Source organism: Oryzias melastigma, unplaced genomic scaffold (genome assembly GCF_002922805.2).
Source record: "Oryzias melastigma strain HK-1 unplaced genomic scaffold, ASM292280v2 sc00261, whole genome shotgun sequence".
NCBI classification, from domain to species: domain Eukaryota; kingdom Metazoa; phylum Chordata; class Actinopteri; order Beloniformes; family Adrianichthyidae; genus Oryzias; species Oryzias melastigma.
Window position 1 is genome coordinate 38,133 of NW_023416895.1, and position 15,474 is coordinate 53,606.

Genomic DNA, 15,474 nt, shown 5'->3' on the forward strand with positions numbered 1-15,474 from the left:
TCTCTTCTCAAAGAATGTATTCACTATCGCCATTTCCATCTTTTTTGCAAAATCAACCACCATCTGTGCTGCAGCATAATGCATCTTTGCATTGGCTTAACATTAAAACTTGATGCTTCCACCACGCCGGCCACGTTTGGTGCGAATGCACCATGAGCAACATCTTCTGAATTTGTAAAATGGTAAATGATATATAGCGCTTTTCTACCTTCCTTGAAGGCCCAAAGGGCTTTATAGTCACTTAAAGATACACATATAGATACATTCACATATTCACACACTGATGGTGGCTCTGCAGCAGAACACTGGCGCCAACCAGAGGCAATCTGGGGTTCAGTGTCTTGTCCAAGGACAATTGACTCATGGGCGAGCAAAGCAGGAATCGAATCCACAATCTTCTGATTATGAGTCAGCCGGTGCATCACAGCCTCTCGGGTTGCAGATGAAACATAAATCTATCTTCTTTTTAAAGATAAAATCTCAAAAATAACTCAAGTACCAATATTTGATTTTTTGACTGATGGTTTTTAATTTATTCACACGACACATTGTTTTGCTACCAATGAACACAAATTTTAAAGAAAAAGTTAACAAAGTTTCAGGAAAAAATAACAGAAGTTTTCAAGTGGTTGTCTTGGTCTAAACTTGTTTTCTTTTGCAAACTTATTGCTCTTATTGTAAACCACAAGCATAAAATGATGATACCATTAAAAACATCCACACAAAATAGACAGAATAGTGGCTTATCATGAATATTCACTAGCAAACATAAAAAGATACAAACAACTAAGTGCCAGTAGCTGAATGGGCTCTAATGAAACCACTGCACTGCAGGATATGAAATTCACTGTAAGCACTTGGAGTTTGTGGTTTCTTCGAAGATCACAGCTCATCATCTGGCCTCGCTGATCAAACGAGTGCATTCCAACACATCTGTACGGACTCTAAATTACATTTAAGGATACGTATTTAAGGTTAAAGCCTCGTAATAACTGTATTTAAAGCTTGCTGCATTACTGCTCTTTATTACATTTGAAATAAAGCTGAAGTGTAAAGTAGTTTAATGGATGCCTGTGCATGTGCGTCCTGTTCAGATTAAGCTTTATGGTGTGTGTCGCATGGATGTTGGTAGTGTCTGGTATGCGTAACAGCACATTGTTCAAAGAGCAGGATGCCCCATTTTGTTCTTTTCTATGTTAGAATTGAGTGAAACCAGCTTTATCACTTTACTGGTGCTTTAAGCTGTTTGTTTTAAATCTTTAAACCCATCTGAGGGGATGATCGCTCTTTTGTGCAAATAGCAGCTTTTTCAAAGTGATGGATTTGGAACCATGTTTTTATTCAAAGTGCTTGAGGTCCGAACAGCAGCAGATTAACACCGAAGACAGGGTAGGATATAAGAATTACGATAGCTGAATAAAAGGACTGTGGCAGCACAGCTGGATTTCGGTGCATGCAATAATGGAATTTGCTGGATTAAACCAAGAAGGGAGGGCCAGAGGTTAATGCGCAGAGTTATTGTGCTTTATCTCGCAGATCATCCTCGCCTTACATGGCTCTGTGTGACATCCTGTGTCATCAACAACATTCCCAGTATTACATTAGTGGCAAAGGGTGTGCAATATGCTAAATTGCTTTTCAAAGTTGGTTTTCCTGCATAGAGCCATTGGTTATATTCATTTCATCACTGCTTTTAATTTTTTTTCTCAGGATGACGGTCTTCGCCTCTCTATTTTAATCTCTCAAATGCAATGCCATAAGCTGTTAACAGATATGTGCTCCATGTTCACGAGTGGATGTGCTCACTAAGTGAACCGGACATATTGGAGGTTTGGCGGGAGCAGGTGCTTCAGGACAGTAAAGGGTTCATGGCTCTGTAGCATACAGACAAATCCAAAATAATGCAGCACTAAGGTGTTGAACTGTAGGAGGAATTTTAACATACTTATCAAAATTATAACATTATTCAGTCTTCCTTTAAGTGAGGCTCCCAACAAATTCAGCCCAAAGTCAAACTGGCTGATATTTCTTTTTTTTTTTGTCAATGTATATTTTTAAACTTCTATAGTCAAGTCATTCAATCTCAAACCACATGTGAAAAGCTGTGTACGTGTATGCCTGCAGTGTTAAGTTAATATGAAACACTACCACAAGCACATACAATCACTTCAGCTATGTCCGAATTCCTTCACTACTCACTATATTGAGTGTTTGCCATTTTGTAGTGCTGTCCGAATCTACAAGTCCAAAATTGAATGCCCTAGAAATCTCCCAGAAGTCTCTGCAAAAAAACTGGTTGCATCAATGCTCACTACATTGGTGAATATGAACAAAAATGCCTTCCATTTGAGCAATTTTTTTCAGAAAAAAAAAGTGTTTAAATGTAATTCTTTGATAAACATCCCCATTTTTTCCATCAGCAGAACACAGTGGATTCATAAGTAGACGTAAAATGTTTGCATTGATGTCTGCCGTTTAGAAGAAAAAAAAACAGTGAGCATGGCACGGCTTCCTCCCACCGTCCAAAAACATGCTTCATAGGTTAATTGGTGACTCTAAATTGTCCCTAGGTGTGAAAATGAGTATGTATGTGTGTGTGTGATTGAGGCCATGCGACAGACTGGCGACCTGTCCAGGGTGAACCCTACCTTCGCCCATCAGTAGCCGGGTTAGGCTCTGGCACCCCCGCGACCCCGAAAGGGACAAAGCGGACAAGAAGATGAATGAATGAGGATGGTGTCTGAGTTGCTTTTAAAATCCAGGGCACTAGATACATAGTCCTGGACTACTGAGTTTTTTAGTAGTTAGGGATTAGGGTGGGAATTTGGACACAGCTATTGTGTGTGTAACAGGAGGGTCCTTGAGCGACTATGCCCCAGAGGGAGGACAACAGAAGACAGGTGGATATGGAAAAGTCAGTCTTTTATTTGCAGTGTGCAGAACCTATATATCCTTTTGGCACAAACCAGTTGATAATAAGAGGGGTTCCATCCAACAAAAGCCCAACAGTACAAAACAAAATTGTTTATTTTCTGACTCAATATAAAAAAATCTAACATTATTGGTAAACCTTAAAATACAGATTTCCTCTTAATACAACATTTAGAAGACAGCACCCTGAATCAACATCCCTTACTCTCCCTGCCCAAATAGTTTCTTCCAACAGTCCGAAACAGGTGTTCAACCCTCTGGACAAACATTTGCCAAAAGATCCTGGAGAAGACAAACAGGAGAGTTCTATTAGGTGTAACATAAATAGGAAATGTATGAAAAGACTGCGCGGAGTACTCGTTCTCCAGCAGCTACCATGTTTTCATAGGAAGCAACAGCTGGGCCTGGATAGATGTCAAAGCAGTGGAAAGATTCATAGTTACAAATCAAATCTGTTTCTTCACCTATCAGCATATTCAGATAGGGGTCGCCACAGTGAATGAGACTTCAATTTTTTTTCCAAATTGTTTGTGGTATATCTTATAGCCTCACATGGTGTTACCATGAGGAGTCTCACTGATTACAGCCTTTTTTGTTCCAGAACAATGAAATGCTGTCTGACCTACTGAATTTTTGGAATCTGCAGCTAAGGAGTGGAGATGGAACCTCAGTGGCGCCCTTTTCGTGCAATGGCTGCATAACTTCACATACCATTTTCCTCAAGCACATACACTGACAACCTGTTTCCAAGCATGTCATCTCAACACTTGAGGAGACTCACAATTACTCTCCGGCAGGATGCCTCTTATCAGGCAACAGAGGATGACACCTCTTCAGTGTGAGGCAACAGTAATCTACATTGCCTTAACACCTCTGTCAGCATGTATGCCGCCAGTCCAAGTCCCCGTCTCACGAGTGTCACACCGTGTGTACATGTTCATGCACTGAGCCATTACACAGAGTGTTGATTTAACAACTGTCCAAACCATTTTAAAGCCACTCGAGAGCTAAAAACGGAGACACCTGTGATGCTTACTTATAGTCCTGTGAAAAAATACAACCCAGAAAAATGTGAACAGTGAACTCTGAAAACTGAATGCAAATGATGAAAAGGCTAGGTGTGCTCTGCCATAAAGGCTGCATCAGAGTAGCTGTCAACTCCAAGTGAAAACAAAGGAGGATCAACAAATTTTGACTGGGCCTGTGTAGCACTGCTGAAACAGCTGCAGGATTCAGCTTTTCCCAAAGCTGCAACACAGACTGCTGGTTGCCACATCACGCTGCTCCAATGTGTGGGATCGTGGATGGGATCAAAGTCTGCCCTTCCACTCTGCCAGTGGATGTTTAAAAAAAAGCCTGATTAAGGACTCTGGACTTTACAGATCTTACAGAATGCATGTGATGTTTGCATGTTTCAGTGACAACTTCTATATGAAAGGTGATACTTGGTGAAAGAAATCTCAGGACCATCGTGGCCTATGTGTGAAGTGTGAGAGATGACAAAAATGTCTAATGATTTTCCAAGAAACTCCTCCCTGTCCTGCTTCTACAGTATACCACTATATTCAGCCTGAAACACAAAATTCAGCAAAAAAAATTCTGAAAAGGCTCAAGACAGAGCTTCAATCACTGTAAGGTATTTAAAGAGAATTCGATCTTTGTTGAGTATAGCTGAATGCAACAATCACAGTGCTACCAGTTGTGCATTTGACAATGAAAGTATTCAAGACATACGTTAAAAGAGCACTAGGAAAATTACCTGTGATAATGCCAGTGTGAATGCTTTTTTTTATTATTTTTATTGCCTTTTCAACATATTTTCAAACATAAACACAGCTCAGCACGATGTGAATGCTTTTTGCTGAAAGTAGTCACTGAAGATGCTAAAGCTTTATACTGAAAATGCAAACTAGCAAAATGCTACATTTGCTAAGACTGGAAATTTACTTAAATAACTATGAAAGAGCACTGAAAATTGACCTAAATTCCTGAAAAACTTGTAGTAATATTGCTTGCTTAAATATGAGTTTCACTCCGAGTTAAACACTTAATACACATGTGTCAAAATCAAGGCGTGGGGGCCGGATCTGGCCCTCCAGATCATTTTATTTTATTGTTATTTTTGTTAATGGCAATTTGGCTAAATGTATTCTTAATGGAGAGTAAATATTGAGATTTATTTAAGTTTAAATTTATTCTGAAATAATATTCCTGCCTGTTTTTATTCACAGTTATGTTAAAAAGTTACACTTTTAAAGTTTTAAAAATGTAGTTTTAGAGTGTTTGAAAAATGTTTATCCTGTTCAGCCCACGACCTAAGCTGTGTTTTGGATTTTGGCCCCTTGTGCGACTGAGCCTAAAAAATCCTATTAGATAACAAATTAGGCAAAAACGTTAGCATGTTGCTAAAATAGAAGCTAAACTCAATTTTTTTTTAAAATGATTATAAAAGATGAAAACATAGTCCATGAATACATTTAAAGGCTTGTTGTCAATCTAATTAAAATTTTGAAATGTGAAGACTTTCTCATTCCTTTCCTACGGGGCATATTTTGCTCAATATTTCAAAAACTATAAAGTGAATGAATACCAAAAATACAAACAGTAATATCCTGAACAAGCTGAATGTTTTGATACCAAGATTGCTGAAATCGCTGAAAGTGTGATTGAGTTTTTATGTGCCAAAAAACGTCCAGAAAGGAGCAGGAGAATCAGCCAATCAAAGAAAACATTTATTGAATCTCAAAAGGATGTGCTTGTTATGTTTTGAGTTACCATCATAATCACAAGTGCCCGGAAAAAGACCCATAATCCATGTGTCTTCCCTGGTGTACACAATACATCCATTGGCGTGGTAACTCATCATAACACATGTCAGAAATGTAGCAAAAACTCCCCCAAAATCCTCAAAGCTGCACAGGATTAAAACCAGTGTTAAAAGGTCTTTCCAAAAATAATCATTCTGTTGCATACAAACAAGACAAACCCAGGAAAACAAAACCAAAAATACGCTGACTATTGTATTGCTTCAGCAGAGTACTTTAAAACTGTTAGTCACAATCTACACTGGAGGGGGAAAACCCCCAAAACTCCAACAGCTCTAACTCAACCCTGAAGAAACCTTTCATATTAGATCCAATCTCTTTGAACAGGATCGTGTTTAGCATTGGTCATTCATCATTGGCACAAGTATCATGAAATCCATGTCAGATGCTGGTCTAAGATAAATTACCAGTCTGCTGCACACTCACGGGCACACTTAGGGTCAATTTTGTGACACCAATGAAAACCTATGAAGCCAGTTTTGACTGTGGGAGGAAGTCAAAGCATCCAGAGAAAACTCGCATGTACGGGTAGAACATGCAAACTCCACACAGAAAGGATCAGCTTGGATTTGAACCAGGGCCTGTGAGGGCGCTTTGAGCCACTGCACTGTACAGACCCCAGTTCCACCCTTTGAATTCTGACACTTACAAGACAGCTTTAAATGACCGGCAGGATTAAACAGAGCTGTGAGAACCAAGAAAATGAATATATTTCACACAAATTATGGCGCAATCAGATGATAGCTCAACTGTTCAGCCAGAGCATGGTATGGACTGGTAACAGCAAACGATTAAAAAAGAAAAATGCATACCAGGGAGAATTTGGTATGTTTCATATTTTCTCATTGTTTTAAAATTCTAAATGTTCCCTTTCCCTTTTGTTATGAATGTATATACAGGTAGTAAACTCAAGTAAAGCTAAAGTACACTCAGAAAGCTATTAATAAATGCTATCCATTCTATATAGATAACAAAAACAAACAAAGCAGTTGTTTTAGAAAAAAAATGTAAATAAAAAGAATGCATTTGATGAATTAGAAGAGCAGTTTTCCAACTGGCATTTATAACCTACAATCAGTTTTCCATCTGAACTAATAGTTGCATCCCCTCCAAGTTGAGGTAAATGTTTTGCCTGGTAAACACTACCACCTTGTGGAAAAAGATGGGACTGCATAAATTGTTGTATCTAAATGAAATATATCCTGTTCCAGGGTGTGTGCACAAAAACACTGGCTTTTAAACTATTCAGCTTTTCACATTTCCAGCAATTAATTGCACTATTTAACAATCGATACGTTAGATGTAATAAATATATTGTGTGTTTACTCTGTGTATAAATGCAAATATGTCTATTCTTGATATGGAGCAACTATAATGTTAAAACGATAGCATTATTGTTTTTTATTTAGTTTGTAATCATCCTAAAAGATAACATCTTAAATAGATTTGATGCATCTATGTATTTTCACTGTCCACCATAAGTTAGGATGGAAGCTTTTGGAAACTATTTCATCAGTAAACATTTGGTCAATGTGCTCACAGGTCCAGACTCAACAGCTGATGAAACCAGTCTGACCTAAGAACTAAGTCAAGACATGCTGTTTACACTTCTTATCAAAAAATTATATAATTCAAGAGGCAAAGTACTGTAAACAACAGAGAAAAAAATATGACCTATTTACAAAATACTATCTACAATGTAGTTTGCGGATGAAAACAGAAGGTAAAGATTTTTCAGTAACACTTCTGATGAGGTGCTGTAAAACAGTATAATGTTGACAAAGATACTTAATAATTTAAAAGTGTTTGTGTATTCTTATGTCAGGTTGTATAACATTACAGAAATGGAATGTTATTTTAACAATAACACTTCTGATCTCTGGACTTTTTTTTAAAAGCATCGACTGACTTTATCTACAAACATTACACAGAAAAAACTTTAGGGAAGCTTTGAATATTGATCAGCATGAACTGTTTATTTTTGTTTGTGAGTCAATCCCAATGACAATTTTGGGCACTAAGCAGCAAAGTCCATGGGTGACCTGCTGGACACTCACGTTGTGGGTGTGGTCAACTTTGTGGCTCGCAGTCTGTTTTTCAAGTTATATTTTTTATAATTTCTGATCTAGACCACTTTTTTCTTTTCATTCAATACAATATACAGTATTTCTGTAAAGATTAAAACTAGTCCTAAACAATAAAATAATTACTTTAAAGTTGTTGCTTTTTTTTTTCAAAAATGTCATGCATGAAAAAACATGCGCACACTGAAAAATGTGCAACTTTTTGCATTATTATGTGCTCTTACAGATAAGTGTGTTGTAGTTGTGAGAGTAACGAAAACATGGGACAACAAGTGTGTGTTTGTGTTGACTGAGGTCAGTGTGAGAAAATACTAGAAACACCTGAATGCAGCAATAGTGAGCTCTTAATGAGAGTTCAGAAATTCCATGCAGCCCCTGAATGCATCTGCTCCTGCAGCAAATGTGACTATTGAATCTGCGTAATACAGTCAGAATGAAATGTTTGAACGGCTCTGGGATGGATGTCTGTGGTAGCTGAGTGGGGAGGGAAGGCAGACACTTCAGAGTCATTGTTGTGAGTTTAAGCCTCCTGTAAGAGATGATGAACAATACCTCGCCTGTCAAAGTGGCTACTCAAATAGTTGTTCTACCCGCCAAATAGAATTTCACCCGCATTTGGTGGGTGTTATTTTGGAGCCCTGCATCTACATGCAAACAAACATACACACAAGCATACAAACACAAACAATCTTGTCATTTATTTAAAAAACAAAAAGAAGAAGACTTACAGATACGCTCCAGATCTGCATCCCATCAGTGTAGCCAATCATGAGGCAAAGGGGCGGGTCTGAGATGCCACCATGCATCTCTATAAACTCTGGGTTTCGAGCAGTGTCTGCACACAGAGAACATTTACTCACACATGATTCTGTATGAAGAAAACCAGAAACAGTAACACAAAGAGCTAGAAGCAATGAAAAGCAATAAAAACAAAACCATTTTCTTCTTTGCTGAACATGTAACTTATTCTGTCCCTCTCATTTACTTTTTTGAAGGTCATTTTTCCAAAATCCCAGACAGTAGTTGAGTAAAATTAAAAGCCTGAAGTGATGATCAATAAACGTATTTATGTTTCTAGATTTAGATGTTATCATTTAACCAGTGGAACATTTGCATTGCACCAGTTTCCCCAGTTTTCCTAAGAATTCTTTTTAGGCTAAAGATTGAACAGCTAAGCAGCAGCAGGTACATCTGGTTGGAAACAGGACATGAGGATAAATATCCTAAACCAAGTCTTTAAAGGACATACGTCTGTCATTTGGGTTAAAAGATACTTTGAAGACTATGTGATGCATACCTCTCCCATATCGAGGACCGGCAGGAAAATATGTTTGGAAATATTATCTTTCTTATTTTGAAAAACACTCTTCCTTTCTTGGATTTTAAAGGATAATTCCTATATCTACATCACACACATACATTTCTTTTAGCTCTTATAAGTTCCTGACATGAAGTGAGCATACGGTCCACCAACTGAACACAGCGTGCAGCTGCAGACCAACTGAACTGTCAAAACTATTTTCATTCATCGTTGCTGGTTTGTGTTGAAACGAGACGTTCCATTTGGAGGAGGGCACGTAGGTAACACTATTTTCATTCTCCTTCGCTGTTCCTTCAGCACTTGACAGATACACAAGATGAAATGACGTGAGGTGAGGACTGGGATAATGGGTATGTGAAAGAAAAGGGCCGAATAAAGTGGCGGTCCTGTAAACCTGTGTCTCTGAGCTCGAACATTCTCTGTTTTAAAATATACATATATTAATTTTTAAACAAAATGTAAACATGTTTTCGTCCAGATTCCATGTTTTTCCTTCTCCTATGGGGTGGATTACCAAAACACTCCACTCATCTGCTCCTGGTCCAGCTCTATCAAATTTTAGAACCCTTTGTGGCCCACGAGTAGAAAATTTGGGCTAATTTGTCATAACTGTGTTTTGATTATAGCTTATTTACATTAAGGTACTAACACATTATTTTGAACAGCAATCATACTAAATGACTTGAGGATTATCAGACAGGCTTTTGTATAAGGCGGGTTAAGTAAACCAAAGGGTCAAATTCTCTGCAACTGGTGGAATAGAAGAGATCCAGCATGTGAGCAGTAGTGTGCTGGTTCTGGGATGTTTACAAAAAACAAACCAGAACTGAAGACTTGTGCTGCGTTCACACCAAACCTGATTCGCAGGTCAAATTTGTTTCTGCTGCTTTTCTTTGACACGTCTGCACGATGCTTGTCCAAAAAGGTGTTCAAAAGGTGAATCCAATAAAAATCAGGACCAACCTTGATCAGTTTAGAACATCTGTAATGTTTTGGAAAAGTGTCAGATCGGGACTCGGTACTGGAATCAAACTCAAACGATGAATGACTGAACAATTATGGGATGGTGTGACGAATCACAGCATACCATAATCACACCACCATCATGTCATAGGCCAAAGCTGAATTCCTGGTTGGTTGATGCAAAGCGAATCCTTCTCCACAGTTCAGACATTTGAGCTCAGGAAACATCGAGTCGCGTCGCTGTCAGACAGCTGTAATACACCAGAGGACTTCTGATCACGTCTGATGTACATTGAGGTACTATAGAACCCCACACACACAAATCACCTTCATTGTGACGTAGATTCCTTCTCATCTAACTGGGTAGCACGGTCTCCAGCATGATTAATGCAGAGTGCAGCTTCTGGAATCACAACTTTCTGCCAACATTAGTAATAGAGCTGCCATGATTAGTCAACTAATCGACTATTAAAACAGTCGTAAGCTAATTTAATAGTCGATTAGTCCTTGTAGTTCACTTTCGGCGTATCCCTTTCAGGGTCTCCACAGCGTAACAGCACCCACTGTTTGGCATCAGTGATTTGTCAGAGTTTTTACGCCGGATGCCCTTCCTGACACAACGCTGTACTTGAGGGGCACAGGGACCCAGTTAGGAAGCATCAAGGGTCTTGTCTAAGGACCCAATCTGGGTGGAGACCAGTGGACAACCCTGGGAATCGAACCCAGGGCTCCTGCGTGTCAGCCCGTCACCTAGCCCAATGAGCCACCCAGCCATTAGTCCTTACTTTTTATTATATTATATGGAGTTAGAGTGTAGTAAAGATGAACAAAGTTGTGAAAATGTCCAGTCTTGTAGTAAATTTAACATTTTGCAAATAGCTTTAGCATTTTCAGGAAATCCCTTCAGCAATTAAAGTCAATTGCACCACTATTTTTAGGAAAAAGCTTCAGCATCTTCAGCGACTACTTTCTAGTTGAATAAACTATCATCTTAACTGTCGTTATTTGTAGTTAGTTTAAAGCTAATGATGGTTAAGATGTGTGTTTACATCCACGTGCACATGACCTGATTAGTCGACGAATTGGAAAAAATAATCGCTGATTAGTCGACTATTAAAATAATCTTTTTTTGGGAGCACTAATGAGTAAATAGCACTAATGAAGGAGAATGTCTGGAGTTATAATGGATATACTGTATGGCTGTTAGCTCCTTCTAGTTCTCTGGAGACTTTAGAGAGCTCGTTCACTCTGGCTTATCCAAGACTTACCATTGATGTCGGCTTTCTCAAATCGAATCCAAATGATTTTCTCTTTCTCGTCAGTGGGTACAGCACCAGTGTATGCCTACAAGAGAAAAGGCAAAATACAAAATGTTTAAAAAAAAGAAAGAAAGCAAATGATATCCAATAGCTATACAAGAAGGGAAATAAAATGTTTAACTTGAAAACAGTAATCTGTTCTATGAGTTAGAGAGGATATACAATGAAAGAACTCATTTGTCCCTTCAGCCATCAGGCTGTTTAACAAATCTGCCTGATATGAACTGTTATTTTATTTTATGAATCTGTTATTTTTATTGCTATTTATTGTGTGTGTTTGTGTGTGTTCTGTTCTGCTGCCGAACACCTGAATTTCTCCCTTGGGAGATTAATAAAGTTCTATATATCTATCTCTCTATCTATTAGAGTCATATTCTGGGACACTGATATCAAAAATACTTTGGCAGTATATTAAACAACTTTGTGGGGCTTAAAGCATCAAGACCTGATGCTCTCCACCATACATCCTACCCTAAGCAATACAACCCTTAGAAAATGCCTCTGTATGCTATGACATTGGTTAGTATTTAGAAATGTACCAACACACAGAGATGGTCAGGAAATAGAGGCAGACTGTCTCCTTTAGTAAGAAAAGCTGGATGTGGATAAAGGGTTTGGATCACATCAAAGCTTAGACATCAACCCAACAAGCCTGTGGTGGGACTCAAAGAGACCACAGCAGGAATACATGATGTCTGCAAACTTTCAAAAACAGAAGCAAAAATGATTAAAGAAAAGGTAAGAAAGATGCTCCACAGACCGTTACGTAACACTATAAGTTTGACTCAAGAAGCTGTTAATCAGGAGAAGATTTTTCACAACATTGTTATCATTAATATAAACATATTACCAAGAAGTAATACTTCTTGATGACAATATAGCATTACAAGCCACATGATAATTTAATGAGATAATATGAACCGTTTTTTATACAACATGCATGTTTTAATGCTCGTCTTTCTATATTTTGTGTGGATTGACAAAAAAGGAATGAAAAAAATATCCAGGCTGTCAGATCAGATTTTTTCCTGAAGGACAACATGATTTGTATTGTTTTATATATCTTGTATGAACAGACCCTAACCTGACATAATCCAGGCTGCAGACTAATATTCTGGTGTAGGAGACTGAAAGCAGAATATCTCCCAACATAAAGATGTAGCCAACAACACTTCAGCTGACTAAGAGACAGCAATGAACGATGACCTAATCTACCATCAATGCTGCTTCTTTTAATCTAATAATGCCGAGTGCAAGTTAGTGCTGCCACAAACTATTATTTTAATAGTCGACTAATCACAGATTATTTTCTCTGATTAGTCGACTAATCAGGTCATGTGCAAAGTGGATGTAAACACACATCTTAACCACCATTAGATTTAAACTAACTACAAATAAAGACAGTTAAGATGATAGTTTATTTAATCTTTAATGAATCCTGCAGCCTCTGTCCTTCATTAGTTTCTGGTATCAAACAAGATTAAATCAAACGAGGTCGACATCTGAAACAAGGAACTATTTTTCAGTAAAGACAAAGTTTTGCTCTCACTGACTCTAATATAACAAATGTAGATTTTTTTGGTGCTGAACGCTCACAACTTTGTTCAACTTTACTACACTGTGACTCCACATAATATAAAGTAACGACTAATCAACTATTAAATTAGTCGTTGACTATTTTAATAGTCGATTAGTCGACCAATCGTGACAGCCCTATCCTAACTCATATTTGTACAACAAAAAATCTATAACAGCTTCTATCGGTATAGTGAATCACTAACAATAGTAATATTTATGTAAACCATGTATTACCTGTGGGACAACATCCTGTAAAAAGGTCACAACACTTTCCATGTACGACTGTTCCCTGTCAAAAAGGAAAAAGATAATCTGTCAGGTGTCCCATAAGACAGTCAGTCTCACTCCTGGTTTACAGGATTTACTTTTCTGCACAGTTTACTTATTTGTAGTTTACACTGAATTCACAAGGCTGGGTCTAATTTTAAAGTGCTCTAAATCTTATGTGTTTGAGCAAGAAATAGATCAAAGATGTAGGATAAGCAGAGTCCATTCCACATTTGATACACAATGGTACAAACAAAATTGCATGGATTTCTAACTAAGACAAAAGAAAAGGGTATTCTTACGTTGCAGCTTGTGCTCGCACCAAAACTCCTCCAGCACAGCGACTCGGCCTGCGTGGAGAGTCCGATGCCATTTCTGTTGCTTCTTTAGTAAAATCTGAAAAGCCACAAAGGAATACTTAGGAGGGAATCTATTTCAAACAATACTTTACATGTGATCACTTCCAGGAAGATGTCGTGGTTTGTAGAACTAAAGAAACATATTTCTGTGATAGTTGATGTCATAGGACCACATTTCTTTAAGCAGTAACCCCACTTTTCTCATTTTAAACACAGATGAAACAATAGCAACAGTAAGCCTCTAAGATGTCATCATGATAATGAATAAAAAGGTATCCATTTTGACTACAGTTTGTCGTTTTTATTTGTTTTTTCAATGGCTGTAAGCTTTGGGACTGTTGTCAAACAGTGGTGGTCACGACAACTGCTTTTTACATCAACACTTTCGTAGTGTCGTGTTATTAGTATTGTTGTTGTTGTTATTATCATTGTTGTTGTTAAAACAGCCTTATCTTCGAAAGACTTTGCTGGGGCGACCAAAAGCTGACCAAAACAAAGACATGTATGACGTGGTTCACGGACCCTCACGAGCGTCGCTGTCATCGCCTGAGACCGCAGCGTCTCCACTGCTATAAAGCCCAGACATGCCGGCTTTTCTAACTCCTAGAACGCATTTGAAACAACCGTTTTGTGAGCCTTCACTTTAGGCGACCAGCCCCGCTCGAGCAACAACCCAAACATCTGTCAGCTGATAACAACACAGCCGCTGCAGTCAGACCCAGCAGCTAACACGCCGAGCTAGCTAGCTTCCGAACGCCCCGCTGCTGCTTTAACAACCCCGCTGGAAACGGGATGTACGACATTAGCGGGACAGTGTGACGGCACTACCTTTACAAACTGGAGCCACAATACAAGACAGGTTCTTCAGGTCTGGACTCTTGTGGGCTTGAAGAGCTTCAGTACGAAACCCAAACAAGCACTCGGTTTGCGGAACTATGTTGTGGAGTAGACAGCCAATCAGGGAACAGCAACAACGCCGTCAATCCAATCAAAAGACTACGAGGGTGGGGCGATTTTCTTCGTTTGGATTCACATATCACTAGAGATGACATGCTAGCTTGTTGCGTACGCAAAGTCAGATGCCATATTGGAATGGTATAGATGTCTGTTTACTAATGTGTTACAATTGTACAAACAGATCTGGAAAAACTAGAATGTGACTTTTCACTAGTAAATTATTGCTGTCAGCTGATAAAGGAAAACTTCTAGAAAATATTTTGACAAGATCTGAGTGAGTTTACTCTCAGTAATGAACGTTTAGGCTGATCTTGTAGTCTATTCAAAGTCAATGGCAGCTTTAGACTTCACACTCTTTCCACCTTTTCCTGGAAGGACCCCCAATCTTTTAGTTTTATGGAGGATGACCGTGGTATTTGTATGTTCGACCTCAGATCAGACCAGAAGATCAGGGTTTCCTCAGTAGCGAAGAGGGAAGAGCCCATCAGCAATGAATCCCCGCCAAGTGGGCGGACCGGAAAATGTGGCGTACAGAAGACCACCTGCCCGCTGTCGCCCCAGTGCCCATGTCCTTCTAATAGAGTCTGGGTAGGATCCACTGTAGAACGGGAGCCTCCAGCCCAGCATTGCCACGCCTGCCTGGTGATTTTACCCCACAGTGTTGCATCACGATCGGCTCCAGATCAATAAGTTGCTGCGTGCTTTAAGGCGGGTACCGCCTAGAACTCACTGCTCCGGGGTATAGGATAGTATCTATATTCTTTTATATATATATATATATACTGTGTTCCAACTACCGGGGAATCACACTCCTCAGCCTTCCTGGGAAAGTCTATGCCAGGGTACTGGAGAGGAGAGTCCGTCCGATAG

The 15,474-nt window shown here is 38.8% G+C and overlaps 1 protein-coding gene across 1 annotated transcript in view; it reads right to left on the reverse strand.

The window, feature by feature from the left end:
* The window catches only part of LOC112139283 (breast carcinoma-amplified sequence 3), a gene marked incomplete at its 3' end in the record, with an annotated part of 46,955 nt that extends 32,316 nt beyond the window's left edge, over positions 1–14,639 (reverse strand). The window contains 5 exon segments of the mRNA XM_024262029.2: positions 8,569–8,675; positions 11,393–11,468; positions 13,256–13,310; positions 13,591–13,684; positions 14,476–14,639. Coding sequence (XP_024117797.1) covers positions 8,569–8,675; positions 11,393–11,468; positions 13,256–13,310; positions 13,591–13,661 — 309 coding nt within the window.
* Positions 14,640–15,474: the final 835 nt, after the last annotated feature.